Raw genomic sequence first — 26,517 nt, 5'->3', positions numbered from 1 at the left:
AGTAAATAAATAAAGTAAAAAAAAGTCAGGTGTTCCAAAGACTTCTTTATTGAGTGTCAGTAACTGGACAATAACATATAACATCTAAAAGTGGTGGAACGAATTACAGCTTATATAACAAGTAGTACCAGAGTAATTGTGGCCATCGTGTTGAACAGTCTGCCTGCCCCACTGTCTATCATGGTACCATCCACCAACCTCCTCCACCATCAAGTGTTTCCAGGGGCTGGTTTCATTAAAATAGCCAGCAGGGGGGACAGAACAGTCCAACGACCATGTGTGTCGTCTCCAAGCTGTTGTCATAAGGGCTGCTCAACCCTGAGAAACAGCCGTGGTAAAGATACAGTAGTCGGCATGGCTGCTGTGTTACGTGCAGAGGTGTACGTTTCTCTACTCCTGCTGCTACTCCTACAAATTTTTGTACGACAGACATTAGGAAAAGGTTGGTTACAACTTCTAACAGACACCTTGCTCTTAACATGGGCATGCAACTTTCAGTAATTATGGAATGCCTAGCTCTGTATGCATGCTTGCCATGCAAAGATACTTTGCACATATAGCCAGTATAAGAGTCTTACAGATGTGGGCTGAACATTGATTCTCCGCTACCATTAAAAAGGTGCACAAAGTGACACGGTTACATGTAGAATTAAGTACGCCTGAGCTCCTACAAAAATAGCCTGCTGATCAGTGGCAGACGTTCCTTACGTTACGGGCATGTTTCCTCTTCATACGAGTTCTTTTTTCTTGCAATAGATCCCTTCTTTCATGGAGTGGTTAAAACTACAAAGTCTACGCTATCTTTGGGGTGACTTCGATAACTCTGGGCTTGTCGATGATGCGAGCCTTGCGCTGGCCCTTCTCCACAATGCCGATGATCCAGGACTGTAGTTTGTCTTCGCCCTCAATGTCCTTGCAGAACGATGCAGCCTGCTCGCGAGGGAGACAGATCAACAATCCTCCTGGGGAAGAATCATTAACAGTCAGTTAGTATCAGTCCACAATACTCGACATGTACATCTGTTACTTAATCATTTTGCAGGCATAGCAGACAAGAACATACCCTTTACCCGGGTAAGTGTGAAAGCACTCGCATTGCAACCAGGGAATAACAAAGTAAGAAAAATCCACAATGGGGATAAATTGGCATAAAAAAGTAACTGTCTCGACGAAAAATCGTTAATTAACAGACAACAGGTGTGAACTATTCATCCCTGTCCCTCGCGTGCCACTAGATCAGTCCGTGGTTATCGGGTATATTGCATGTGAAGGAATTGACTTAAAGGCGTGTCCTCGCTAGAAATCTACTGGTTGTCTTTCAGTAACGAGCCCCATCCCCCCCCCCCACCTCCCAGAAGAACTACAATAACATGAGTATATTGTACCTCAGACCATTGGGTGTGGTGAGGATTCTCATTCAACCAACAGTTCAGTGTGGTGCATGAGTGTCATCATTGGTACTTAATAAAAATCCATGTGACCATAGATAGACCTTGTACTGACCCGATGTTTCGGCAGAGTACCCCTGTAGAAGCTGGAACATGTTCCCGCACGCCTTCGCCACGGCGGCCATCTTGGCGATGACGGGGAGGTTGTGGATGGTGAAGGAGACCTCGTTCTTCTGGTGCTGGACCAGGTTCTTGGCGTGACCCAGGAGCCCGAATCCCGTGATGTCTGTGGCGCCGTGTGCGTTGTACTTGTGCATCAGTTTGGCAGCTGCATTTGAAGGGGAAATAAAATTATTGTAACACATCTCAAAGGTTCTGTTTTTTTCAAAACAATGTTAAAAACATCAAGTTCCATCAGGCTCATTAAATCAGTTTGACCTCCAGCTGAGTGTCAGGGAGCATATCATCATCACATGGAACGGAATTTTAAACACTAGGTAGATCATAGAAAGAACTGGAATATTTGCTGTAGTGTTATTTGACACAATTCAGGTGCAGATACAGTGATTTAGGAACTAAATAGGTTTGGCCAATTATTTGTAAGTTACACAAAATCCAGCCAAATGTCTTTACCAAATGTAAATTGTTATCTCTGTAGGAGGTGAGGTTATGGGACCGGTGAGGTGAGGTAGGAGGATTTATGTATTCAAAGTCTCAAACCTCAAGAATTTACAAGTTTTCCCATGACCAAATTTACTTATCCTTAATTAAAAAAAGATTGGTCTCAAGAAGTGACTTAGTTTGTTCAGGTACAGGTACATAAGATGTTCAGGCCCAGGAATGCACCTAAACCATTATAGAGGTACACTAATACTGGTACAGTCAGTCAGTCATAGTCATACGGTGTATTACTATTACAGCACCGTTGGGGTTATAATACTGGTACAGTCCTACATTACACTGCTGACATAGATGTGCACACCTGTCCTGTTCAGCTTGGACATCAGGAACATGGACTCCTGGTACGCTCTCTCCACATCCTCTTCTGACACAACCAGACGGATCCGGTTCCACCTCTCAGGCTGGAAACGACACAACATTCTCTTTAGAGTAGTCCTCTCAAACTTTCCTGGGCGGGATGCCCCTTGAGGGGACTTTACCCAGTAATGTATAAAAATAAAAACAAACGTTTGACAAAATAATTCTTTCTCTTTTCCTTGTACCTCAGATTCTGTGGTGTGGTGTGAGTTTCTTCTTCAACCAACAGTTCAGTGTGGTGCATGTGTATCATCATTGGTACAATATAAGACACTTTGTGAAGGCATGGCCTCAGAGGCTCTCACCATAATTCTTAGTTTGTACAAATTGCTTATTGTAGTCATTTGCAGGCTTATAAGTTAGGTTTTCTTTGTACTTGACATATGCTTTCTGATTACATGCAAGTCCTCTCTGTACATGATTGCAAACAAGAAACCATGTACACAAACTGCAAACAGTATATTACAGAAACTAAGCCCAACTTGTAAGCTTACTGTGACTGAGAATGAGCATGAAGGAGTTAAGGTGGCGGTACAACACGTACCTCGTCCAACCACTGGTGAGCGTTGACTGCGACCTGCGTGCCGAGAGGCTTGGTCAGCACCAGCACGTCACCGACCACCGCATTACCAGGCCTGCGGAACAGGACATCAGATCTAACATTAACGGTTAACCAATACAAACTAACAAACTGTACGTTCAACATGTTCCTTTTCTTTATACTAAGTCCCATCAGGCTCATTAAATCAGTTTACCTCCAGCTGTTTGTCAGGGAAGAAACTCTCATCATATGGGACAAACATTCTCACATTTGCAAAGTAAAAAGTACTGATGATTCAAATGCAAAGACAGAAACAGTCTAGAGCATGACCACTAACTCCTACTAGTTCTATTGAGGAGTTGAGATTTTTTCGAGTCCTTTTCTTACCCATAACAAAACTCTGTAAAGACTAGACTTACTCGATGAACTCGTTGGGTGGGCAGACGGTAGTGGCCACCCCACCGATAGTGACCCAAGGGTTCAGAACAGTCTGTCCTCCCTGTACCATGGTGCCCGCTTCTTCTGCAAGGTCCTGGAGATAACAACAATTAGAATGGTATATCATTTAGAGTCATCAGGAACAATATTATACTTTTCAACATAAGAAAAGAACTATGTCCTTGTACCTCAGATTCTGTGGTGTGGTGTAAGGTTTCTCATTCAGCCACTGTTCAGTGTGGTGCATGAGTGTCATCATCGGTACAGACAATTTGTGAAATCAGTGTCACCACACTGTCACATTGTAGGGTTCTCCTCAAAAATTTAGCTGACATCATAAAAAGTGGTGCTGACCTTTGTTTAATACAATGCTTAGGGAGGGTTCTGCTTTTAAAGGTACAGCCCCTCAAAAACCAAAAAGAGTGAATAATTCAGAACAACAAATTATTTTTGTAGATACATGGTGAAGAAATGATTGCAATGGTTTGGTTGAGGTGGTTTGTGCAGTGGCCTCATCACGAATAAACTCATGACTGCAAAAATGCATTCCTTGTACTACAGAATCCTTTCTCTCTCAAGCACTGCCATATCCTTTCCAGCAGTAACCTTTTCTCACCTTGAAGCCCCTGATGATGAGTGGTACCACGGTGTCCCTCTCCTTGTCTGACATCTTGTTGCTCACACCCAGCAACATCAGCATGTTGTCGCACGTCTTCACACCCATGGCGTACAGGTCACTTAGCACATTCGCACACGCGATCTTTCCCTGTAGTTCCAGGAAAAATCACGGGACGCATGTAGGTATAGAGGTCAAAATCTGAACCATCATGTGCAGCTGGAACTGTGAGCATAATGCTCTGAAGCATACTAACCCTTGTCCTGCTGAGCCCATGTATACTGGGGATGCACATACATAATGCTTGTTTATGGGTCCAGTATCTTTTCGGGTTGGGGGTCTTTCTCACCTATATGTTACATACTATGCAGCAAACTGCATCGATTGGGGAAGTAAATTTGCAGTGGCAGCACAGAATACTGTAAATGCATTTTAAACCGCGGACATTAATCCACCGCGAACATTTCTGCATTAACAGTAGGTTAAGTCTTATTCACCAGATAACTGGGTCAAATGGGCAAATAAAATCCTTAGCAGGACAAGCTCTAATAAAAAAATTAGGGTTAGGAAAGACATCTTTCTGTGTCAGTTTTCCTTGTACCTCAGATTCTGTGGTGTGGTGTGAGTTTCTTCTTCAACCAACAGTTCAGTGTGGTGCATGTGTATCATCATAGGTACAACCAACCCTATCAGCCTGGACTTGCGGGGCGTATCTAAGTTGTATTCCGCCTTGCCGGAAGTGAAAATTTAACATATGCAAACATATATTTTAATCACAACCAGGCCTCATCACAGACAATATACCTGCATGTAAGGGTCATCAACCAGTGGGTAGAAGAAGTCTGTAGTTTGCACCAGGGAGAGTCCACCTTGGCGCAGGGGGACCACGCAGCTGTCCATGCCGATCCCTGGTGACAGGAGATGGAACTGCAGGTGTTAGCTCTCAAAAAAACATAAATTCTCATTCTACAATCTTGGTAATATTTCATCCTCTCTAAAATATTTTACATCATAATATTTTGTAATATTCGCCTTGGTGATCTCCAGCTGTATCAAAAATTTTACATGGCCAGTTAATGTACATCTCATCCAAATACTTTTCCTTCAAGATGCATTCCAAGTTAGATTTTTCGACAAACTCTGAACAATGCCTTTAGTTACCTTGGGGAGGGGGGCAAGCGACACACTAACTGCTCCTTGCAGAATACATTTTTGGCCTACATTTTCCGTCCTAAAGGTAGACTACACCTTGCAAAAATGTTGATACCCAACGATGCACTGATCTACAAAGGATATCGTCTATGAAACGTTGTTGAGGTAGCTTTCACGGGTGGCGGAATTCGCGGAAACATGCGGGCTGTGCAGGTTGACCGCGCCTTTCTAGAGGTGCAACAGACAGCTCACGCACTCCCTCTAGCGGAACAAGCAAGCACTGCGCTAAGCAAGACCCAAACGAAGGGGAAATTTCCCACCTATCGGAGCGAAATGAGGCGGCAAAAACTGCCCCTGCTCCTCTGGGATCGTCTGATTTTGCAGTCCCTCCAAGAGGTTGAGCAGAACCTCCTGAGGGACCTTGCAACATCATCCCTTCAGGTCCGCAAAGCGCGTGAGTCGGAAAGACTTATCCAAGCCGTGGGCCACGGGATCGAAGACCCTTCCTGGGCGCACAGCCTGCTGGACTTGCTCTGGGGCAGCCATGTTTTCCAACTCCCTGCCAGACAAAAAGAGACACAAAATAAATCAACAAATCGCGCGCAAAAAATCCAAAAATGCGACCAAACTAGCCTTAACGAGCGTTAGAAATAATCTAGGATAAAATGCGCCTATACAAAGTTGAATTTGTCCAACATTTCGGCAGAAAGATGGCTCGATGAAGACACCTTCGTCCGGGGTGGCGATCAGAGCACGCCAGCGAGGACTCACGTGTACTCATCTGCATAGAGCTTACGCCTCCAAAACTTTTTCCTGCCTAATAAATTTTGCACTATATTGGTCGTATTTTTCACAAATAAGCCTTTACTGGCTTCTTACCATTCATTAATAAGACAATTATATAATTTTCTATCCTATGTTATGGTAATATTATGTCTTTTATCGAATAAAATGGTCAAAAAAGTAAGGCACGTTAGAAAATGAACATCGGGTCAGTCCCAAACGCTGCTTATGAAGGACCCATGTAGCGTGGCTCTATTTAATCTATTTGAGCTGACAAAACTCAGATAAGAAACTGGTAAATATTAAACAATTGTCGACAAAGTTATTGATTCTTTTGCTATCCATGGAGTCAAATATGCATTTCCGTTTGCCTATCTCCGAAAAATTGCATAGAAAGCGCAAAATATTGTGCAAAGAGCTCGAAAGTGGACTTTGAAACGCCCAATTCATGGCCTCTTGAGGATGTGTATCGGGGAGTCTGTCTCGTTCATTGTTTTTCACAGTTTTTACATGTAAAAGAATATAATGCCTACAAATTTTTCCTTGATATTAGGTCAGTGCCATTTTGAGTACGAGATGCAGCTCAATGAGTTGTTTTAGTGTTGTAAATGGCAACTGTTCTTATAGAAATGTAGAAGATTTCCCAATCGGTATCCTTGATCTCCCTAACAGACCCTTGAGCTTGCGCACTTGGTGCATTGCATATGGCGGAAAGCTCAAATCAGGAAAGAAGAGATTTTTGCCTCAGCTCTGCGACTTGTTCTCGCCGATCGTTCGCTCTCGGGATGGTTGCTCACGCCGCTGCCGTCATTCTTGCCGCTGTAGTAATATACACAGCATGGCCTGGCTCGAGTAAGACCCTTAAATTCACTGTTTTATTCAGTTTTTTATGTGTGTTGTGGGCGGGGCATCATCCATGTTTACGTGTAACTTATCATTGATTATTCATATAAGTTATTGATTAGACAATTTGCACAGCTCCGATGATGAAAAATATTGATGACGTTACTTTACGTATCTGACTGTCATTTGAAGATCAATTTGCATAGCTACGCGTGCGTCACTGAATAGGTGATTTAAAGGTAAACGACCTGTAGGCTGATTATCAGTGTGAACAAGGATATAACCTCCTTAGTTGGTGGTGTGAACCAATGAAGACATCTGAAAACATACTGAGGTTTCAATAACCTCCTTGATGAAATACGTAACGTGCTATGCCTTTTTGTTGTCATGATTCAGCTAACGAGCTCGTTGCCCTTTATTCTTTTCACTACTCTAGCTCGACACTTAACACAAGGTTTCAATTAGCTGAGGCAACTAGGCTCTGAAAAACGTATCTACTTGTAGTGTTTTCCTGCCACTACAATTAGATACGTTTTTCAGAGCCTAGTTGCCTCAGCTAGGTTTCAATCAACGATACAATTTATTTATTTACGATACAATCAAGGACGTTATTAGTAATATTACAGTATTGGTACAATGTATGGCAACAGCTAATAAACAACATTTCTTTGAGGCTACATACAAAACAAAATGTTATTGATAATGTTATCATATCATACTAGTAGTCATGTATGATTGATCTGGTCTCACAATTGAAAACCTGAAATGATGTATACTTAAAGGAAAGCATCAGAAAATCTTCAATTCATTATTTTCCAGTAGTTTACTCATTAAAAAGTTGATTTACGTCAATTTTTACATTAATCCGCCCAATATGACCCTGTAGACACGTTTGAACTTCGCGCTCTCCTCCCCTCTCCCGCCGCGCTGGCCGATGACGTAATGGCCTCGTTCTGATTGCCTGCGCGCTGACGTCACAAATCAGAATTGAAACTTCTGGCCATGCCAGCCATTTTGCTCGGTGAACCTCGGTCCCTTCGGCGGGAAATCACACCGCCATTCTGGAAGCCAGTCCGTTGTTGTTGACAATTAACTTCGTGGACCTGTAAGTCGCGTTGTGAGCTGTCTATGAAGCGACTTACAGGTCCACGAAAGTAATTTTCAATGACAACAAAGTGAACTCCAGAATGGCGGGGTGATTATTTATGGCTGAGAGGACCGAGGTTCACCGAGCAAAATGGCTGGCTAGAAGTTTCGGATCCGTGACGTCATACAATCTCAGACGATCAGAACGAGGCCATTACGTCATCGGCCAGCGCGGCGGGGAGAGGAGGAGAGCGCGAAGTGTCTACAGGGTCATATTAGGCGGATCAATGTAAAAATTGACGTACATCAACTTTTTAATGAGTAAACTACTGGAAAATAAAGAATTGAAAATTTTCTGATGCTGTCCTTTAAACGTTAAATGAATTGACCCACTAGGCATGTACTGTAACTTAGTGTAAGTATTATCCAAGTACCATCACATTAAACTTTGAGTTATATAAGCAATTAAGCAATGACATGATGATCAGATATATTAGATATGCCAAGTGTAAGTTAAGTTAATTGTCATCAATGTTGTTAAGGTGATTTCTGTTTGTCCTCAGGTTTATTTTCCTGGCACCCAACTCTGATGGTGACTGGAGTGAGTATGGTTCAGCATCATATTAAACATAATAGCATTATACATGATACATGTATTGAAAATTGTTCTGCCAGTTCATTTCTAGTGACGCTGAAGAAGAGTGATGGATGTCACTCAAAACATCCAAAATTGATTTCCCATTTTATATCCAGTTGTAGAAATTGAATTGTTTATCTGGATGTTAAACCTTCATAAATACATCCTAAAATTTATATGTGAACTGTTGCCTTGTTAGTTCCTGGACGTCATAATCTATCCCTGAAGATAAGAATGACACATAACTAGAAAATCTATCCTCTCTTCATTAGTATGGGCTGTTGATGACAGAGGCTATCCTGATGTTCTCACCTGAGAGCTCCCTCATGATAAATGCCATGAGAAAGTCGAAGGTGCGCTTCCACTGGATCCTGCAAGCTGGCGCTGTTGTCTGTGCTGTGGGAGGCCTCATGGCCATCTATCTCAACAAGGAGCGTATGGGGAAGGATCACTTCGTCTCGTGGCATGGACTCATTGGCGTAACAACAGTCTTCTACTCTGTCGTGCAATCTATGGGGGGGATAAATTTGCTATATCCGAAGTTGCTGAAAAGCTGGATGACTCTGGCACAGTTGAAAATGTACCATGCCACGTTTGGGTTGTTGGGTTACGCCCTGGCGTGTAGCAGTCTGGCGCTGGGCATTAACTCTAACTGGTTCTCACAGGAATTGGAGGGGATGTTGTGGGTGGTGTGTCTGTGCTGTCCAGCCATTCTGGCCCTGGTCATCATGCAACAAGTGACCACTGCCTACCTGGGGAGACGAATCAAGATTTGAACAACAGCTTTTGGTCCATGATACTCTCTACTACTACTACTAGTAGTTTGTTGATAATCAAATTTCTACTGCCAAAAAGAGAAAAACAATACAACAGAGGTGAACCATAGATTGCTGAACAGTCAGTGTTTTTACCACATAAACTTGACCATTACTCGAAATGTAGGTAGGGCAAATATTTGGCTAAAAAAAGCACTTCACACCCATCCTGCAAAGCCTATCCACTCATTCAATATCAAGGAACTTTCATTGTTGACAATACTTTGGGGACAGACAGAGGCATTTGTGTAAAGGAAGCCTTGTGTACATTCCAAATGGCCATCAAAACAATGCGGCCTGGTTGATGATTGGTTGTAAATTATTGATGACTGAACACTTAAATGTTCAGCAAAAAATAAACTTGCAAGAGTATCCCTTTTCTGCAGATGCAATGAATCACTTATGGGTGATAAGTTTCTTGCATAATGAAATTGGTCATGTAGATCTACAGTATTGTTGTCGTGAAATATGCATTGTTGCAACTTATGGATTCATCTTTTATGTTGGCTTTTGGTTCTTACTTAAAAATCATTTTTATTGTTCATGTATGTGACATAGACTATGTGAGTGAGTGAGTCAGTCAGTCAGGAAATGTGACTTTTGGCCTTTGCAACTTCTGTTTTGTTGGACAATCAAATCCTATAGCTACACCATACTAGCAGTTCATGCCAAAGTGAAACATATGCGATGCGTGCTTCTATGTAATGTAATGGTAAGATATGAGGCAGTTCTATAACTGTATTGTATTGTATTGTACCATTGTTGTGATTTTGTATTTAAGATACAAGGTATATTCTGACAAAGTTTTTAATGTTACTTTGTAGATAGACCACACAGATTTGTCTTAATAGGTTATTTATATGGTGGTGTATTTATCATCTCGCATGTGCCAATAATGTATCTACATTTGTATACACTCATATCTTGCTGGACAGAGCTTGCATATCAGCCTTCAATGTGACACTTTGTGTAATACATGTCAGATCATGGTCGAGCTGTGCAGATCGAGCTGGTAAAAGAATGAAATTGTGCTATGTACTCTAATCTTGTCTGAAGGACTCCTGCCTTTATTGATCAGTGTGGTTTTAACATGCACGAGGTATGGCTGTCCTTAAACTCACGACCTCCCATTTACCAATATGTCCTATCCAAGAGGACATCCCTAGCCAAAACTAGGTACTCACTTTCACATGAATAGTTTGAGAAAAACTGTGTTAGCAAGCTTTTGCAAGCACATAAAAATGGGACCTGCTTTGGCTTACAAACCCACAACCCTTGTTCTGCTTAGATTGTGAGTTAACAGTACCCTATCCAGCAGGCCAAGATCCCTTCATAATCAATACCACACCCCCTGGCCTCTCTTAATTGCTTTTTGATTACCCTTTTTGCTGTCAGAAAGAACCTCCACAGCTTAACCCCATCAGAAAGTTCAAAGTGACATTGATCAAAGATAAATCAATATACGGGACCTGGGTTATCAGAATAGTCTAAGGGCATGATGTTGCTAAGTAACCAGACAACAGGAAAAAATAACACAAACACAAGTTTATTCAGTGAAAAACAAAACAGTTTTTCTCCCCCAACACCCATTCACCATATACATACATAAACTACACACTACGGCATTTACAAACTGGACGGAGTTTGAAGGGCTTCTTTCATTCAAGTACATGGACAAATACTTACCAAGCAAAGTCACAAAGTAAATACATATACCACCTAGTATCTTTCATTCAGGCTATATAGGAACAAAGTCTAAACTGTCCCAACTATTTACTCGACATCTCTTTACACTATAAGCACCTATTAACTCTGTTATACTCTACATGATGCACCATATTAATGTATACAGGAGTTATATAATCATGCATTGTGGTTATATATATTCTAGGACTACAGTTTTGTTTTATGGGATATTCCTATAGAAAGACACTAGATTTTATCTAATGTATTTGCTTAATTTCCTATATACAAAAAACATGTATGTGGATGTACAGAAAAAAATTAGGTAGGTGATAATAGTTTGTAAATAACTATTGAAGTGGTTGACAATATTTGTAAGATAAACATTTTGGACATAACGGTAAACAATGTATTGAAGTACCTGTCAAGCCAGTTCTGTGGGCTATAAGAAACAATCATTACTCATTACACAATATTGTGTTTGGAAATAGAATAAAGGTATTACAATTGATAAAGTTTTCAATGGCTGTCTTGAGTTACTATGCTTATTTTGTTAAGGCTTCTGTCACACATAGCTGAACATGGCCTCCAGACCTTGGTCCGGAGTCTTAAGCAAGGTCATCTGTGGTTGTCAGTTGGTCGGCAATGTTGTCTACTAGCATTTGAAAGTCTTCTGCACCAGCCGACTATGAATTTTTGAAAATCAAAGTTGGCAAAGTCATATTCTCATTGCAATTGGATGTGACTAGAGGGGTGATCTGGAGCTAGATTATGTGGATTTTAGGCTATTACCAACCCAGTGACGACCTTCATGGTCGGCAGCATTGTTGTGGCAAGATCTTGAATGTGTGACAGGAGCTTAAGAATACATGTAAGACATTTGTACTAGCAGAGTTCACACTTAAGAGCTGGACACTGGTTGCTTTATTGCTGAAGTGTTGTAGCTTGTGGTCTCCCTTCTTCAATGGCAAGTAAGAGCACCTAGTGTGTGTTTCCCAGACATGTAAGGCCAGACATTAGCAGTCAGCTTACCATCATCCTTAATGGTCCAGGAAACCTGAAGGGTTGAAAAAAGATAAATAGATTAATATTTGTGTCGACTTGCAGTACATGTGATAGTTTAGAATCATGTTCAAATTGGAAGAAGACAACATGTCATAGCAGGGTGTATAATGTACTATTTTGGTACATTGTTTGGTCTTGGTGGTGTGTTATATATATTCTAATCTCCGAGCAGATGTAGGGTTGGAATACCCGTGTTTTGACGCACTTTTGTGTCCATCCCTTCTAGTGAACTGCTTTTTACTTCCTCGCCTCCCGTTTTAAGAGATAACTTAAAAATCACGGACTAATATGAAGACGTAGAAAATGCCCCAGACTCACTGGGTAAAACAGCCAAACCCTACATCTGCTTGGAGATTATGTATCCAACAGCAAGGGTTTTCATTGGCACGTCATCAACAGGTGGTTGGACGAAGACTATGGCCGGCGATTGAGTAAACGGTTCCGTGCACGCAATCGCCATCCTATCTGTGACTATTGGATCTTGGCTATTGCTAATGCAACCCATCTGTATTACATTCAAGGTCACTGCCGCGAGCTCTGTGCCTATTGTCCCACAATGCGCTAGCTATAGACCAACAAGGCCTATCAAGAGAGGTTACAGCTGTACTAAAAATAAAGCTAATACGTCCAGAACAAGACTTCAGGACGTGAAGTTTTGATGTTTTAGGGACAGGGGAATTGTTCTTGGCTGCAAGCCTGGTATTTGTACTCCATGGACCCTGACCGCCTCGGTTTCCGTTACCCCCTAACGGCCACCATGGGTGACCGCAAGTGAAAGGGTCTCCATGTGGGAGTATAGAACATGACACCTAACCCCTCACTCTACCCTCAACAACTGTACCCGTCTCCTAGGCAACGTGTATAAATTTAGCTCAGGCATGTAGCAATGCCAATAGAAATAATAATGAGTTCACAGTCCTTCTTTATTAGTTGCTCCTTTTATAAACGGTGCTATAGCTATACCAACAATGTCATAGCAGGTTGCTGTAAGGCTTGTGTAAATTTGACCTCACGTAATGAACTTGACTTTGTTAAAGTCAAAACATTTTCTTTGTAAAAAAAATAAACGTCTTATGGTGTGAACCAGAGGAGCCTCTGCGCGTGAACCGTTCGCGAATTATATGCAGTTACATGTCGGTTCCAGAATACTCCAGATTTCTCACGGAATGGTTACGATTTTCTTAGCCCACTATTAGTACATGTACAAACCTACAGTTGACTGATTTGCAAAAGAAGCTATTTAATCTTGAAAAAGAATTCGATGATTTATAAATGCCATGTACATGACTCATTTTTTTTTCAAAGATAAAAAAGCACGTGTCCACATAGAGATACGTGATGACTAGCACAAATTACACGCGGCGCCACCGATAAATAAGATTACGCCTTGCGAAGTTCCCTGGCAACGGAACGTAGGGGCCAAACATAAAAATGTTCCAATGAAACAACGGTAACGCCTGGGTAACGCTTTATAGTTTATACTTACATATAAACGTAATGTGCAGGTTCTGCGGGTTATTGTCCGCCGACGGTCGTCTTCAGCAGGTTTTTGACTCCCTTGAAGTGGAAATAGTGCTGGGAATGGTTGTCCCTGAAAGTAAAAAAAAATGAAAATTTAGGGGAAATAGTATAATCTACAAGTTGATGCAAGGTCTTGTTCAGTCTCGGTGTTCTAAGAGACGTGTGAAGTGCCCACCAACAACCAAAAAAGACGCGTAGAACACAGAGACTATGCCGGACCCGCCATTCGTATTTTCTAGAAGATTATAGGAATGGAGCGTAACAGAGATGTGGCTTACAGCATGTCGTTACACTTCCGAGATTGGCTTCATCTTTCCTCACGCTCTAGATCCACTGTATCACCAGTCTAACAAGTGTTACTGATGTGTAACAAGTATCCAGTATAAAAACTAAACTACTAATGACTACGGGAGCTAAGGAAGCTCGCGACCAACAGGACAAAGTAGAAAGATGTAAAGAAAGACTGATTGCAGCTGCAAGAGTGTCTAGACTACTGCAGCAGTAGAACACAGTGGACTATCACTACTATTCAGGATATACTGGAATGTATCCGTAATGCAATTCATGCAATATGTCGGGTCTTGTATTTCGTACATCACTAAGAATTCCAGGATTCAATCTAAGTAGCAATACATTTTACAAAGCTGGACAATTCGGGTTTACCTTAGAGCGTTGTATGGCGGGATGAGCGGTTTGTACTTGGTGACAGCGTGGCTAGTTTTGATGCTGTCCACCACAAAGTTTTCCTCCATCCTGACCAGCGTGGCAGGGGTGGGTGTCCGTAAGGACCGGCCTCGTGTGGACAGTTTGTTCATGTTCCTGCTGGGCGGTGTCTCCCACAGCTCCTGTGGGGGAAAACGAAGATTCTACATCAGGCTCTGCCGTACGTATTGGCTTTTGCGTTTCCAAGGTGAGTGGAGCCGATCTAGCCGTGCTCTGAAGTTAGTGGCCCTGCTACAGTCACATTTCCAAACCACTCCCCATCCCACCGGGAAGTTTACGGACTGCTTTTTGGAGTAAACTCTAATAATTCTACCTCAGCTTCTTTCTACTATTTCCCCAGCCCACAGTCTTGTGGAGACTAAATGGGACGCACGCTCTGGACGGCCCCCAGAATCCGAATGACTTGAAATGCCAAGACATCCAGTATATATATTTAGGCTTATGAGTGCGTGCGGGCGAATATCCTTTGGGGCGTCAAGTCTTCATTCCTATCATCTCAGTATAAGGCCCTATAAGCCTTCTCTGTAAAGGTATTACGGCCAAGCGCGTGCGCCACCGGGCCCGGGTGCTTAACATGACGCGTGCCAACAGGCGTAAAATCAGGCAGACCAAAGGCGTTTCAGGGGCTACTGGTGTTACTCAAAAATGCAACATCACAACGGAACATTGTAGTTTACTACAGTATACTAGCTGCAATGACAGAGTCGTTTCATCACTAATATTGATAGTCTTGGGGAAAATAAGAAATAGAGGTACTAAGTATCAGAACTTTGACACAAATATCTCAGGGGTCAGGTAAGATTGCTGCGGCGTGTTTATCTAAACACGAAGACTGTTGACAGAAAACCGTCACACAATATCAAACCTTTGTCTCTGAAGGATTAAAGCGTTCGTTGGAGAAGAGACTGATGGAAAAAGAAGGCAACATATGAGGTTGATGTTATCTTTTGTACCATATTTGTTTGCCCTCGTGTTTTGACCACAGCATCCCGGTTGGATGAATGGCATGGATCACACGAGCAGGGCATCGGTTACTGGCTGAGATGTTTACGGGTACACAACGTTGTTTAGCCGCCGCTGGCCCCTGATTGTTACCCCTGCTCCCCCTGACCCAACTTGCGGAAAAATAGCTTCTCGATTACATTCCTACAGCTACATGGCCTTGTAGTCTATATCGAATTGGTAGAAATGGAAAACTTTACAAGAGGTAGGCTAATATTTTCCGTGGGTGTTTATGCGCTACAGAACATGCTACAGCGATTCATGAACATACAAGATGACATTCAAACATTGACAGTCAGGTGAGCTACTGTTTATTATTAGTTAGTTGCTCAAAATGACTTCATCCTGAGCAGAGATGTATCCGTGTTTTGTAACTTTGTCGACGTAGACGACCGGTGAAAACCTACATGTTTGGAATGTATACGTACACTTACCCACTGATATATAATTATGCATCAGCTTGAGCGAGAGTGTACCTATTTTCCCAGACAATTATTTCACTTGATCAAGAATGCCTTAGGTAACGGCAGATCGATGTTTTTTAAACTGTTCAGTAACACAGAAACTGTTATCAATCATTCATGTAAAGAATTGCTTTTGTGTCCGTACCTTGTTAGTGAGAGTCCTCTCCAGCGTATCCTTCACCGTGGGACTGCGGAAGTAGGCGACGGCGTGCTTGTCCTGAAGCGCGTTGTACGGCCGGATGATTGACGTGCGCTTCGGACGACAGAAGCGAGAGTTCTGCATGGTGTCCGTCCGGATGCTGTCGTTGACAAACGACTGAAATAAAAATAGAATATTTTTGAATATAACATTTTTGAAACCCTTCGATTAAGGCTTATCTTATAACGTGACCTTTGATTGTTATTCGCGTGGAATCTTAGCGACGATACAAGATCTGTGTGCACTTCACCCACATTAACATGTACCAGCATAGAAAATCGAAGACGTTTTTATCTCTCGATTCTGGTTATCAGATTTTCCCGCTACTGTAAACAGTAGATGAACTGACGAACAAACAAGTGGGAGTAAATGTTACCACGACTGTTGCTAGGTAATGTTTTGGTAGGAATCATATTTTTCGCCTTCTCGGACCATATCGAACAGAATTCAACGTTTATTATGATTAGTCTTGTTTTATTTTCCTTGTTGAAAACAACATCAGAAAGTACTTAACAAAATGAATGAAATGGCTCCGAACTGTGATCAAAGATCGGTACGCAAAAAAATGATCATTTGACGAATACGTGCAAGTATCGTCAGGGACTCGGTAGCAACATTCAATGTGCAGTAAGACCCACAGTTATTAACACTGTAAGATGGAATTTTGCACGAAAACAATTTTTGCTAGAGAAAAGTTTTTTCTGGTTTTCCCTGGTCAAACTTTTTAACCAGCAAAAACACCTGTACTGTGATAGCGACAGTCGACATAGTGGATCAATATGTCTAAAACTTTTGCAACAAATGACACCGAACCCTTGCTGTCCTTGCGGTGATTTTTTTAACATAAAAAAGTAACTCTAGGAAAAGCCAGAAAGCTGTTAATCTGGAAAAATATTCTGCTGTTGTAAGTGGGGTAAAGATGGTGTTTCAAAATCTGTGCTTGCAGCGATTGGAAAGAACGTTTGAATCGGTATAAATTTTGTCAGCAAACGTGTATCGGTCCACTTCCTGTTTACGTACTGGTACACGCGTATCTGTTATCCACCCACCTAACAACGGGTATTTCTGCGGCGGGAAATCACCAAAAACTTCACCAAAAATTTCCTCTGAGCTGTATCTCTCAAAAGTGCTTTAGCTATATCTAAATTGATTATGAATATCAGTTTTAGACAGAAATAGTTGGATCTTACCTCTTCTAAGTTGTGCATGACAGTGATTGGCGGCAATGGATGGATGTCGCCGATCTTATCCTTGTGTTTGAGCGGACAGGACCGGACCATGAACGTGTACTTCTTCGCCAGCGGGCTCATGAGCACCCGCCCCTCCAAACTCATCGAGGCCAAGCTCTTATTGCTGATTCCAGTAGCCATGGTTGGCTAGAAACGCGCCGATAAGACCGAAGAGTTCTAAATGAATGTCCCTACACTGGACCCGGCAGCCGGCGTCTGTGTTCCCTTGCCTTCGCAACCGCTACAAAATGAACCAGCTGCAACAATATCTCTCCGTTGCGATGCGATCGTGTCACGAGTGAACGACTTTGTTTAGGTTGTGCTACCAGATAACGTCGAGAACAAAGGCCTGTCGGACCTTCGATACGACCTTCGCGACCACAGGCTTCGAGGGGGTTTGGTTTTCGTTTATCTTTTCACAATGTAAACTTCTGTATACAACCCCCCTACCTAAACATTACATTAGTGAAACTTTTCTTTTTCCAACGCGCGGCGTTTTAATCAAATTATGCAACCTACTTAACGGACAGTCACAGGGGGTCTTCGAAAACAATGTTCCTTTAAATCATGACAGTACTCACTACATTAAGACTCAAAAGAAGCAATTTTATCTAAGGGTACACGATACGAACACCTGTAATGCTGATCCTCTCTCCCATTGGTCAGAAGTCCTAGCTCATTTGCATATCAACAAAATGGCTACCTGATCCTTCTCTCACCATGCACCCACTGAAGTGTAGTAAGCTGTCGATTTGTTTAGAGTATCAATATAAAAGCTGTCTTTGTTTCCCGCGGCTAAGGCCTAGGCGTGGTGGGCTGTATTTGTTGACACGAAAACACCAACTCTTGAACATGAAGCTGGTTGCCTTCGTTGCCAATGTACAGCCTCCAACGATATAACATGCTCGCATGAGATGCAGTAGAAAATCTCAAAAGAGCCGTTAGACTTTAAATTTCAGGATGGTGAAATACATAGATGCGCCGTTTGGCAGGTACCTGTATGTCACACCTCCGCCTGCGTACAGGTAAGTGGTTCTCACCTGCTTAAAATACCTCCATAATTGAAATGTCTCACTATGCAAACACCTAGACGTACGGAGTCATCATGTCAAGCTTGCAAAATATGTGTATAACCACACTTAAGGTTTTTATTGCGTACAAACGGAGTTCGTAAATCATGCGTAAATAATCAAGAAGTGATTTATGTTGTGCACTTTGTGGTTCAGAACTATTCAAGAGTCTGATAATGATGTTATGTATGAACTTGCAAAACGTTCGAAAGTTTGCGATCTTACGGGCATGCTTCGAGTGTGCACTTAACCCTGTAGCAGCCTGTACTGTGCTGTTTTTTATATCTTATCATTACTATTGCAAGCTACAGGATCAATCTTAAAGAAAGATTAATTCACGTCGCTAGACTAACACGACAAAAAAATCGAAAGGTCGTGACATGGTTCCGAGTCGTTTAACGGGAGGCACCACGTCCATTGTTCGACACGCCGGCACTGTTACAGTCAAGTACAACATACAGCGGGACCTGTGGCTGTGAGCTAACATTTGCATTTGGGGAACCAATACAGAAATCAGGGCAAGATGTCTTTGTACGTTTATGCTTTGGATGACTAACACAAAGGGCTTGAGTCTCTGACCCTTTTTTACACCGCGAAGTTAGCTGCCTACACCTGTTTTAGTGTTATGAGTAAACAGTGCTCTATTGTGCATTTTAGCACTCAAAATATCCAATAAGGATGATATGAAGATATTGCTGCGTAGACAAGTGTTACATACTTTATCAGAAAATAATTTAAAGGTTTTTAAAGGTAAAGTTAAAAATACTTTGCGGTGTTTTCTTTGAGACTGAAATAACAACGCTTGTTGTGGTAACACAAAGTCAGACTTTGAACTCAGAAAAGTCGCAACCTCTTCTGAGACATTAGCTAGCTATAGGAACTAAACAAGCCACTAGTGACTGCATCCTATTTTCATTTCTAACATTTACCCAAGAAGACAAGTCAACATCAATTGTTGAAAGTTTTATTCTTGAATTCGACGCCATAATGGTTACCAGTTAAAAACTAACGATTCAATACCCTGTGTTTACTGACCAAATACCTTAACAGTATCATTGTGATCCATGAAAACATTACTGTTTTGTCCAAGCCACACTCCCAGCTGAGACAGCGTCTTTGTTGTAGTACGATTTTAAACAATGAGCACGTCTTTAACGAAATAAGGCTTGTCTCAAGTATGGTCTAGACTTAAATATGGTTTCTGTGTACGGTAGTGAGGCAGTGACCATTCGTCAAACTTTGCAGCGATTCTATTGGTTGAGACTAATCAAATTAGAGGAAGTGCATACAACTTACGGACGCCTTTGGATAGCACTTGAAGATAGCTCGCAGCCATTGGCCCTGGTAACACTTTTTTACCCATGACTCCAGCCATGTTTACAAATAGCACTTACTGAACGAAAATGCCCCAACCACGCCGATACTTTTGTGATGACAGGCGGTTTAGATTTATGAGTCAATCCGTGGTTGATAACTAAGTTTATATAAACCACTGGAGCACGTTTTCCGTGTGGGAACTAGGCTGTAAGTCGACTCCTCTTATCTAAACGCCCCTTAGAGCTTATCTCCACAAATCACACTAAATCTTAATGTCCACAAGAAGAAAATAATCTAATCTAGAAGTAAACCTTGGAGTTCATCCAGGTGGCCGACTTGTTTGCCGTGTTTTGTTCTAAGGGTTAAAACACGTCAAGGTGTGTTGGAGATGTTTTAATAAACTGTGCCTGGGCGTCCTTAGTAACGAGATAGCAGCCAGGCATGTCGAGACTGTGGGTCAATATTCTGCTGAAGTTCGGGACAGGGTCCTCTGGGGACAAGAATGTCGGTTTTATCTATCACGTTAACAGCGTGCGGTTTACCACGTCACTTTAAGGAATATTGCCTTTCTTAACTGTTGATAAGCTTTAGAATGGGTAAGCACCCCCCCCCCACCCCCCCCACACACACACACACTTACACACACGTCCAGAAAAGCATCAACAGAATATTGCGCTAGAAAATTGAATATGTCTCATACTTGACAATAACTTCAAAGAAACAGACATCTGGCTTTCTTCACACTTTCTCTACTTAAACTGTCCGTCATAAGAAAAGACAAATCCCTGTTATTAACTATACAATAGTGTTAGGTGGCCAAAGTCTGTTATTCCGAACATATATAGACCGTGTAAGTGGGTGGATTATAGGCGTATTTCTAGGTGTGTCGGACTGTGTCCTACGGTACAGATTAGACTTCAGCTAGTTCGGCTCGGTCTTTGAAAACAGATTAGAGCATCAGATATTTGTCTCTAACAGTACAGGTCATACGTGTTTCTCATGATATGTTACTTTGCAATGATTTATGTTACCAGGGAAATAAAACATTCAAAAGCGACAAGAACCTAGAAAAGAGGGGGGGGGGCACGCTAGTAACAGCATTGGATCACGTCAGACATGCTTACGAGAAATAACCATTTGGTAGACTATGTACAGGAACGAGGAAATATTCCTTACTTTTCCGTTCTTAACGTATGGAATTGCTATAAAACGCCATGTAAAACATTCAATCTGGTGCATGACTTCAACCACGCTCCCATCCAGACATTTATCACACGAACACCTGGCTTACAAAGTATAAAACATGTTGTTTATCCTTCATAACTCAAATCCCTATAATTATCATAACAACAGAGGGATTAGATTTTTCTTCGGGGTGTAGATGTGGTCTAGACCGTGTAAGTGTGGAAATCTGTCATCCTGTCAAAATTTGTCAAAATCTTTTAGATCATACATCAACTAATTCGCCTTGTTCCTCAGGACATTTCAACTGTGGCTAATAAAGGTAGATCTGGTATTTGTCGATAGATGGCGCTCTGAAAGATAAACTGTGCCGTACGCTGTGGACGCAGCATGCTGTACATGGCTTAAAAACAAACTGTAAATGTCACACCTATGGTAACCAGGATTGCAGCTGGAATTTTAATGCCCCAATTCTCTTGAAAAGACGTTAGATAATCACATGGAATGAAGTCATCACTCCTACGTCAGCCGCCTTTTACTAGTTTTAGCAGAGAACAATACAAAAGAGGATTTAATTTTACGCGTCATGATATGGATAACCAAGCGCTGGGTCTTCTTACAATCGTCCATTCAGGTGCAGGACTGGTCCAGTTCATGCTCTTTTGTACTGACCCGTAGGCAGTGGTCATCAATAAGCTGTGGCCAAACGGGTGTTGTTTGACCACCGTTGTGTTTAAAAGGGGCTGATCTTACAGCCAGAAAACATGTGTCTTTAATGGTACGGCCATTCTGACCCGCCCAATGCAGCATTGAAAGACGAAACGCGTAGGCAGCGAACCAATCATACAAGGCATTTCATTGTGCTTGTTTGTTTGTTTGTTTGTTTGTTTGTTTGTCTTGGGATTATTAAAACCACTTTAATATTATGCTGTTATGAATCAAGAAAATAAAATAAAATTGTACTATGGTCAATTTGAGCTCGATCCTTTAGGTCCAACAACCTGCGAATACCTGTGCGAAAGCGAAAATACGCTGTAAAAGCAAATATTATAAGGCCTGAAGGTGGCGTTTTAAAGGAATGGTACTAGAATAGTCAAAATGCCGAGTCCAAGTAATCCGTTAAGTAGTGCACTTTTGTTGCTCTTAAACAGTTTTGTTTATTTTGCACGCAGCACCCATTTAGGGTCCACCAAGAAGGATGTCACTCGCCCCAACAAGTACGTCCACTCGGCCACAGTCAGGCGGTACGGCGGGCCCAAACCCAAGCAGCAGCGGCGGCCCGCTACCGAGGGCGGCAACAAGGACAGGCGGACGGACTGGTCCCGCGTGGACAGCCTCATAGAGGCGGTGTACAAACCGCCCAAGATGCCGGCGTCGTACGAGGTTCGCCAGCTAGCACATGCGGGACAATACAGGCAAGAACAACGTGAGTAAAGCGTCGTACGACTGGCTTACCACAACAAATTGAGGAGGGACAACATTAGGACAGTCTTGCATGGTTATCAATTTTATTTTATTTTAGTGAGGGATGAGGATTCGTCGGCTGAAGGCTGCGACCTATGCGCCGTTGCATAGAAGCAGTTTGGCTCAGAATACGCAATATAGTTTAAACAGCCGTTTGGAACAAAATGAGTACTACGTAAATTTCGAGCAGTGCTCTTGTGAGTATACCGTTACATTCATTACCTGCATGTATGCAGGTATGGTTTTGATGCTGGTGGAAACTTTTCGGTAGCCGGGGATGTAGGGCGCTGTATCTCGTGAACGGATGGTGCGAGCACGACGATTTTTGGTACGTGGGTTGGGGGTGGTAGCCTGACACTCAGGTGTGATTTTGGGCCTCCTGGCGCTTGACCTTGACATTGAAGGTGGCATTTTTGGTGTTTTTTGGGCACTTTTGGCGCTGTGTGTCCGGAACGATACGCGCGATTGCGACGATTTTTGGGGCATGGGTGGGGGGTTGTTGCCTGTTGCCTAGGATTGACTTTGGGCCTTGTCGCGTTTGAACTTGACCCGGCAGGTCGAATTTTGTGTCCGGGAGGGGTGTTTCCGGAGTTATATCTTCTGAACGGCTGGTGCTGGCGCGATGATATTTGGCACATGTGTCGGCGGTGGCTGAATAATGCTCAATTTTGATTTTGGCGCCCTTGGTGCTTGAACTTGACATTTTAGGTTACCTTTTGTGCGGGCACGGGGCGTGCGCTGTATCTCCGGAACGCAAGGTGCCATTGTGTTGCAATTTGGTACGTGAGTTGTTTGTGGTGTCCTGGTGGTCAGGTTTGATTTTGGGCCTCCTAGTGCTTGAACTTGATACTGTATAGGTTGACCCTGTTTTAGTGTGGTTGGGGCATCCTCCCAATATCTGCTTGGTTTTAAAAACAGATTATGGTTGGGTGTAGAACCATCATCTGGCCTGGGCCACCTTCAATGTATCAGGTTACTTAGTGGCACTGACAGTTTGCCAGATGACGGGAGTGTGCCAGATTATATATCTGTTGGTCAGGTATAATTGGAGTTTGCTTATTACTCTTTGTGGTGTTTCTAGAGCTGTATAGTACTGAGTTTTAAGTTCCGGTACAAGTTCCTTTACCCTGTTGGCAATCATGGTTGAACTTGAACTTAAACAGAAGAAGATGCAATTTTCTAATGTGGAGGAGAACTGTATAGAGTGTGGGCATAAGAGAAAGGTATGTGTATGATTTGTCCTGTGTTTCTTTTTGTTTCTTTGGTAATGCCATTTCCATACTGTATACAGGTAATTTGTTGTTTTGGGCTAGTCATATTCGCTTGGTTTTTGGGCCTGCTTAATCTATGGTACAGGCAGGGTTAAGTGGTGGAGGCTTAGCTTTGTTCTGTTTTGAATTCAGTATCGTTTGTTGCATTTTGTCGCGGCAAATATATGATGAAATTCCCCTTCTAAGCAACTGCTCATTGGTTTGCGGGGATGTTTGCTGGGTGTTTGCTCTGACTACAACAGCTTCTGAACTTTTCAAAGCTTCCATTGCTAGCAGCTTGCCATCTATAAATGGGATTGACAAGGACATTTTTCATAGTAAATTGTGCTGTTAAATTTGGCTTAGATACTACAGGAGATTTAGGTTTGGGTTGGATGGATTGAATGAAAATATCATACCACCCTGGGGACTAACTGTTGCTGCTGCATGGGGGCTACCACTAATCATATTGTCTAATGTCTATGGAACTACAGATAAAAGTATCATTGGTCAAATTATGCGAGTAACATTCCGATGTCAAGTGAATAACACCCCAGAAATAAATCTTTAATGAATATCATTGGAAGAACACAAACCAAGGAGACTTAGCAGCTGCATTAGGTCAGTACATTGAAATAGGAAGATATTAGTATATCATGTGACAGAGTAACTACATGTGCATGGGCCATCTGAGACAAAAAAGGTAGCGTCTCAACAACTTCAAAGTACTGTGGTTGGTTACATACTTAAGAAATCCAAAATAAGTAATGTTCATCCATGTCCAAACTTACAAATTCAGAAAATGGAATTTCAGAGTCAGACTTTTGCATGGTGCACAACCAACATGGTAAAAAGCTCATTTTTCCAACCACGTACCACAGACAAAAAGGCAAAAATACACAATAGGTCTACAGAAACCCAATACATTTCATGCAGGCCTGAGGTCTACGAACTCTTGTGTAGTACTTGTTCAGCTGTAATTCATTCCGTTGCTCTTGAGACTAATTATAACGTACTTTAAAAAAGGAAGAACACTTCTTAGTCCGACCAAGGACGTTAAATAACGTCCTTCGTATAGTCCTATGCTAAGGCACAAAAATGAAACAGCCACAGAGCGCAGCCTTAAAAGATGGTAACAACTATTAGTAAGTGAAATATACCATCTCTGCTTCTGCAGAAACGTATCTTTGACATGCAATGTCTGTGAAGCCATGTGCATATAGCTCATTGCGTATTAAGTTTGAAGGTTTGCTCTTTCCTCCTTTGTCCTTGTAGATGAGTTGCCGTCGTTTCGTGCCACGTACTTCAACTCCGCACCAACACATAACAGCCCTGGCGACTTCAAACAGACCATAGAGAACTTTAAGAGGGCCCAGGAACAGGGATGGCGGCCGGGAACAAGTATACAGAAGGCCGCGGGTGAGCAGGGTGACCTCTTTATTCTACCTCTCTGATTGGTCAGTATCGATAGATTGATCGAATGACTGTTTGATTCATTGATTGATTAATTGGTACTCAGTTGAATACTGAAACACTAAACGTTGTACGCTCTCTGCACACAGCACGAGTAGCTGGAAAGCCGACGGCGAAAAGTGCGGAGGCGGAGGATGTGCGGTTGGGTTTCGGGCCGACCAATGGTTTCGCCCGAGGGTGGGCCGAGGCTCGGACTGAGGCCGTTATCAAGGCTGCTCAACGTGCTGCTTCCAGGTCATCAATGACTTTATAAAGATCAGCATTAATCAATAGTTGAATATTCAGAAACAATATCACGATTATGCAAATTAGGGACCGGTATATGTAAATTAGACGCTAGGATTATCCAATCTAGGTCACAGCCATGGACAGTAACCTTTACAAAAGCTGGATTTCTTTTGGACCATCCTCAACCTGTTTCTTCTTTTTATTCGCCAGGTCTTCGAATTCCCGAGGTGGAAGAGAGAACTCTCGTGCGACGTCTCGCGCGAAGTCACGTGCCCACACCCTTCCGGTCATCGTGGAAGAACAGTCGGACAGGAAACGTCAAGAAGAGGAGATACAGATGGGCAAGGTCAGCAAATAGTTAACGTATCTGCTTTTAAAATAAGTTTTATTTAGACAACTTTTGGCGACGCCCCGGGGGTGGTAGCACGTCTTTCTCCATAACTTCGTGATCTTTACTACAAAAAGCAGTTACATCAAGCAACTGGATATGATTTTAGAAACGGTCAGATGTTTCAGACAACATCCACTATCTTTCGTTAGTGACACCAAAGATAGTGGATGCTATCTTAAACGTCTGACCGTTTCCAAAATCATAACAGTTGCTTGAGTAACTGCTTTTTGGCGTATCGTATTACCTGGATGTCTAACCTTCATCAACATTTACTGATCCTCACACCGTTGTATCTACAGAGCACCCCGTACAGACCCACCCAGCTGGAGCTGACGGACATGGAGAAGTGGAAACAGGATCGAGCTACCGACGCTTACATCAACGAGATGGAGAAGTTCCGCAAACAGCGCCACCGCCGGTTCTTCAAGGATCTGGAGGAGGTGGAGCACGAGCAGATAGACACCTACCACAGACAGCTCAGGTATGAACAGATACACATCTACCACAGACAGCTCAGGTACGAACAGATACACACCTACCACAGACAGCTCAGGTAGGAACAGATAGACACCTACCACAGACAGCTCAGGTACGAACAGATAGACCCCTACCACAGACAGCTCAGGTATGAACAGATACACATCTACCACAGACAGCTCAGGTATGAACAGATAGACCCCTACCACAGACAGCTCAGGTACGAACAGATAGACCCCTACCACAGACAGCTCAGGTATAAACAGATAGACACCTGCCACAGACAGCTCAGGTATGAACAGATAGACCCCTACCACAGACAGCTCAGGTACGAACAGATAGACCCCTACCACAGACAGCTCAGGTACGAACAGATAGACCCCTACCACAGACAGCTCAGGTACGAACAGATAGACCCCTACCACAGACAGCTCAGGTATGA

General features: G+C 42.6%; 4 protein-coding genes and 2 non-coding genes across 8 annotated transcripts in view; 2 read left to right on the top strand and 4 right to left on the bottom strand.

The window, feature by feature from the left end:
• Positions 1–25: 25 nt before the first annotated feature.
• On the bottom strand, positions 26–6,011 carry LOC118415751 (inactive selenide, water dikinase-like protein). 3 transcript variants are annotated; one of them, XM_035820542.1, is made up of 9 exons: positions 5,902–6,011; positions 5,494–5,732; positions 4,826–4,929; positions 4,022–4,171; positions 3,387–3,499; positions 2,971–3,061; positions 2,371–2,470; positions 1,504–1,716; positions 26–962 (listed from the first exon to the last, which is right to left on the bottom strand). In XM_035820542.1, the coding sequence occupies exons 3-9, from the start codon at positions 4,919–4,921 to the stop codon at positions 793–795; spliced, it is 933 nt and encodes a 310-aa protein (XP_035676435.1). In that variant the 5' UTR covers positions 4,922–4,929; positions 5,494–5,732; positions 5,902–6,011; the 3' UTR covers positions 26–792. The 3 variants fall into 3 exon arrangements, with proteins under 3 accessions (XP_035676435.1, XP_035676436.1, XP_035676437.1); XM_035820543.1 differs by having other exon boundaries at positions 5,870–5,972; XM_035820544.1 differs by lacking the exons at positions 5,494–5,732; positions 5,902–6,011 and adding an exon at positions 5,183–5,420.
• LOC118416959 lies at positions 1,800–1,866 on the bottom strand. Its single transcript, XR_004831299.1, has one exon. It is a non-coding gene; the product is annotated as a small nucleolar RNA SNORD57 (small nucleolar RNA).
• Positions 3,156–3,221, bottom strand: LOC118416958. The gene has a single exon (XR_004831298.1). It is a non-coding gene; the product is annotated as a small nucleolar RNA SNORD57 (small nucleolar RNA).
• Positions 6,012–6,131: 120 nt separating the features above from the next.
• LOC118415752 (cytochrome b561 domain-containing protein 2-like) lies at positions 6,132–10,867 on the top strand. The gene is made up of 3 exons (XM_035820545.1): positions 6,132–6,808; positions 8,449–8,486; positions 8,795–10,867. Exons 1-3 carry the CDS (start codon positions 6,661–6,663, stop codon positions 9,296–9,298), a joined length of 690 nt encoding a protein of 229 aa, XP_035676438.1. The 5' UTR covers positions 6,132–6,660; the 3' UTR covers positions 9,299–10,867.
• On the bottom strand, positions 10,868–17,520 carry LOC118415754. Its single transcript, XM_035820546.1, has 5 exons — positions 17,185–17,520; positions 15,941–16,111; positions 14,270–14,451; positions 13,572–13,676; positions 10,868–12,077 (listed from the first exon to the last, which is right to left on the bottom strand). Exons 1-4 carry the CDS (start codon positions 17,362–17,364, stop codon positions 13,601–13,603), a joined length of 609 nt encoding a protein of 202 aa, XP_035676439.1. The 5' UTR covers positions 17,365–17,520; the 3' UTR covers positions 10,868–12,077; positions 13,572–13,600.
• A 144-nt stretch (positions 17,521–17,664) lies between these two features.
• LOC118415750 overlaps positions 17,665–26,517 on the top strand; it is an 11,715-nt gene continuing 2,862 nt past the window's right edge. The window contains exons 1-6 of the mRNA XM_035820541.1: positions 17,665–18,248; positions 21,965–22,218; positions 24,782–24,925; positions 25,069–25,213; positions 25,418–25,553; positions 25,898–26,079. Of these exons, the coding sequence (XP_035676434.1) occupies positions 18,184–18,248; positions 21,965–22,218; positions 24,782–24,925; positions 25,069–25,213; positions 25,418–25,553; positions 25,898–26,079 (926 nt within the window). The 5' untranslated portion in view covers positions 17,665–18,183. The remainder of the gene's footprint in view (positions 18,249–21,964; positions 22,219–24,781; positions 24,926–25,068; positions 25,214–25,417; positions 25,554–25,897; positions 26,080–26,517) is intronic.

The sequence above is a fragment of the Branchiostoma floridae genome, chromosome 5 (genome assembly GCF_000003815.2).
Source record: "Branchiostoma floridae strain S238N-H82 chromosome 5, Bfl_VNyyK, whole genome shotgun sequence".
Lineage (NCBI taxonomy): Eukaryota > Metazoa > Chordata > Leptocardii > Amphioxiformes > Branchiostomatidae > Branchiostoma > Branchiostoma floridae.
The sequence above is the reverse complement of the archived record's forward strand: the minus strand, read 5'-3'. Positions and strand labels throughout refer to the sequence as shown.

Bases quoted from the DNA above. Each gene is read 5' to 3' on its own strand.
- LOC118415751 (XM_035820542.1), bottom strand. From the start codon at position 4,921: ATGGACAGCTGCGTGGTCCCCCTGCGCCAAGGTGGACTCTCCCTGGTG. The intron at 2,471-2,970 runs GTACGTGTTGTA...TGTCGTTTCCAG, and splicing joins CTCACCAGTGGTTGGACGAG to CCTGAGAGGTGGAACCGGAT. The intron at 963-1,503 runs GTCAGTACAAGG...ATTCTTCCCCAG, and splicing joins GTACTCTGCCGAAACATCGG to GAGGATTGTTGATCTGTCTC.
- LOC118415754 (XM_035820546.1), bottom strand. From the start codon at position 17,364: ATGGCTACTGGAATCAGCAATAAGAGCTTGGCCTCGATGAGTTTGGAG. The intron at 16,112-17,184 runs GTAAGATCCAAC...TTTTTATTTCAG, and splicing joins TCATGCACAACTTAGAAGAG to TCGTTTGTCAACGACAGCAT. The intron at 14,452-15,940 runs GTACGGACACAA...TTTCCCCCACAG, and splicing joins AGAGGACTCTCACTAACAAG to GAGCTGTGGGAGACACCGCC.
- LOC118415752 (XM_035820545.1), top strand. From the start codon at position 6,661: ATGGCGGAAAGCTCAAATCAGGAAAGAAGAGATTTTTGCCTCAGCTCT. The intron at 6,809-8,448 runs GTAAGACCCTTA...GTTTGTCCTCAG, and splicing joins CACAGCATGGCCTGGCTCGA to GTTTATTTTCCTGGCACCCA. The intron at 8,487-8,794 runs GTGAGTATGGTT...TCTCTTCATTAG, and splicing joins CAACTCTGATGGTGACTGGA to TATGGGCTGTTGATGACAGA.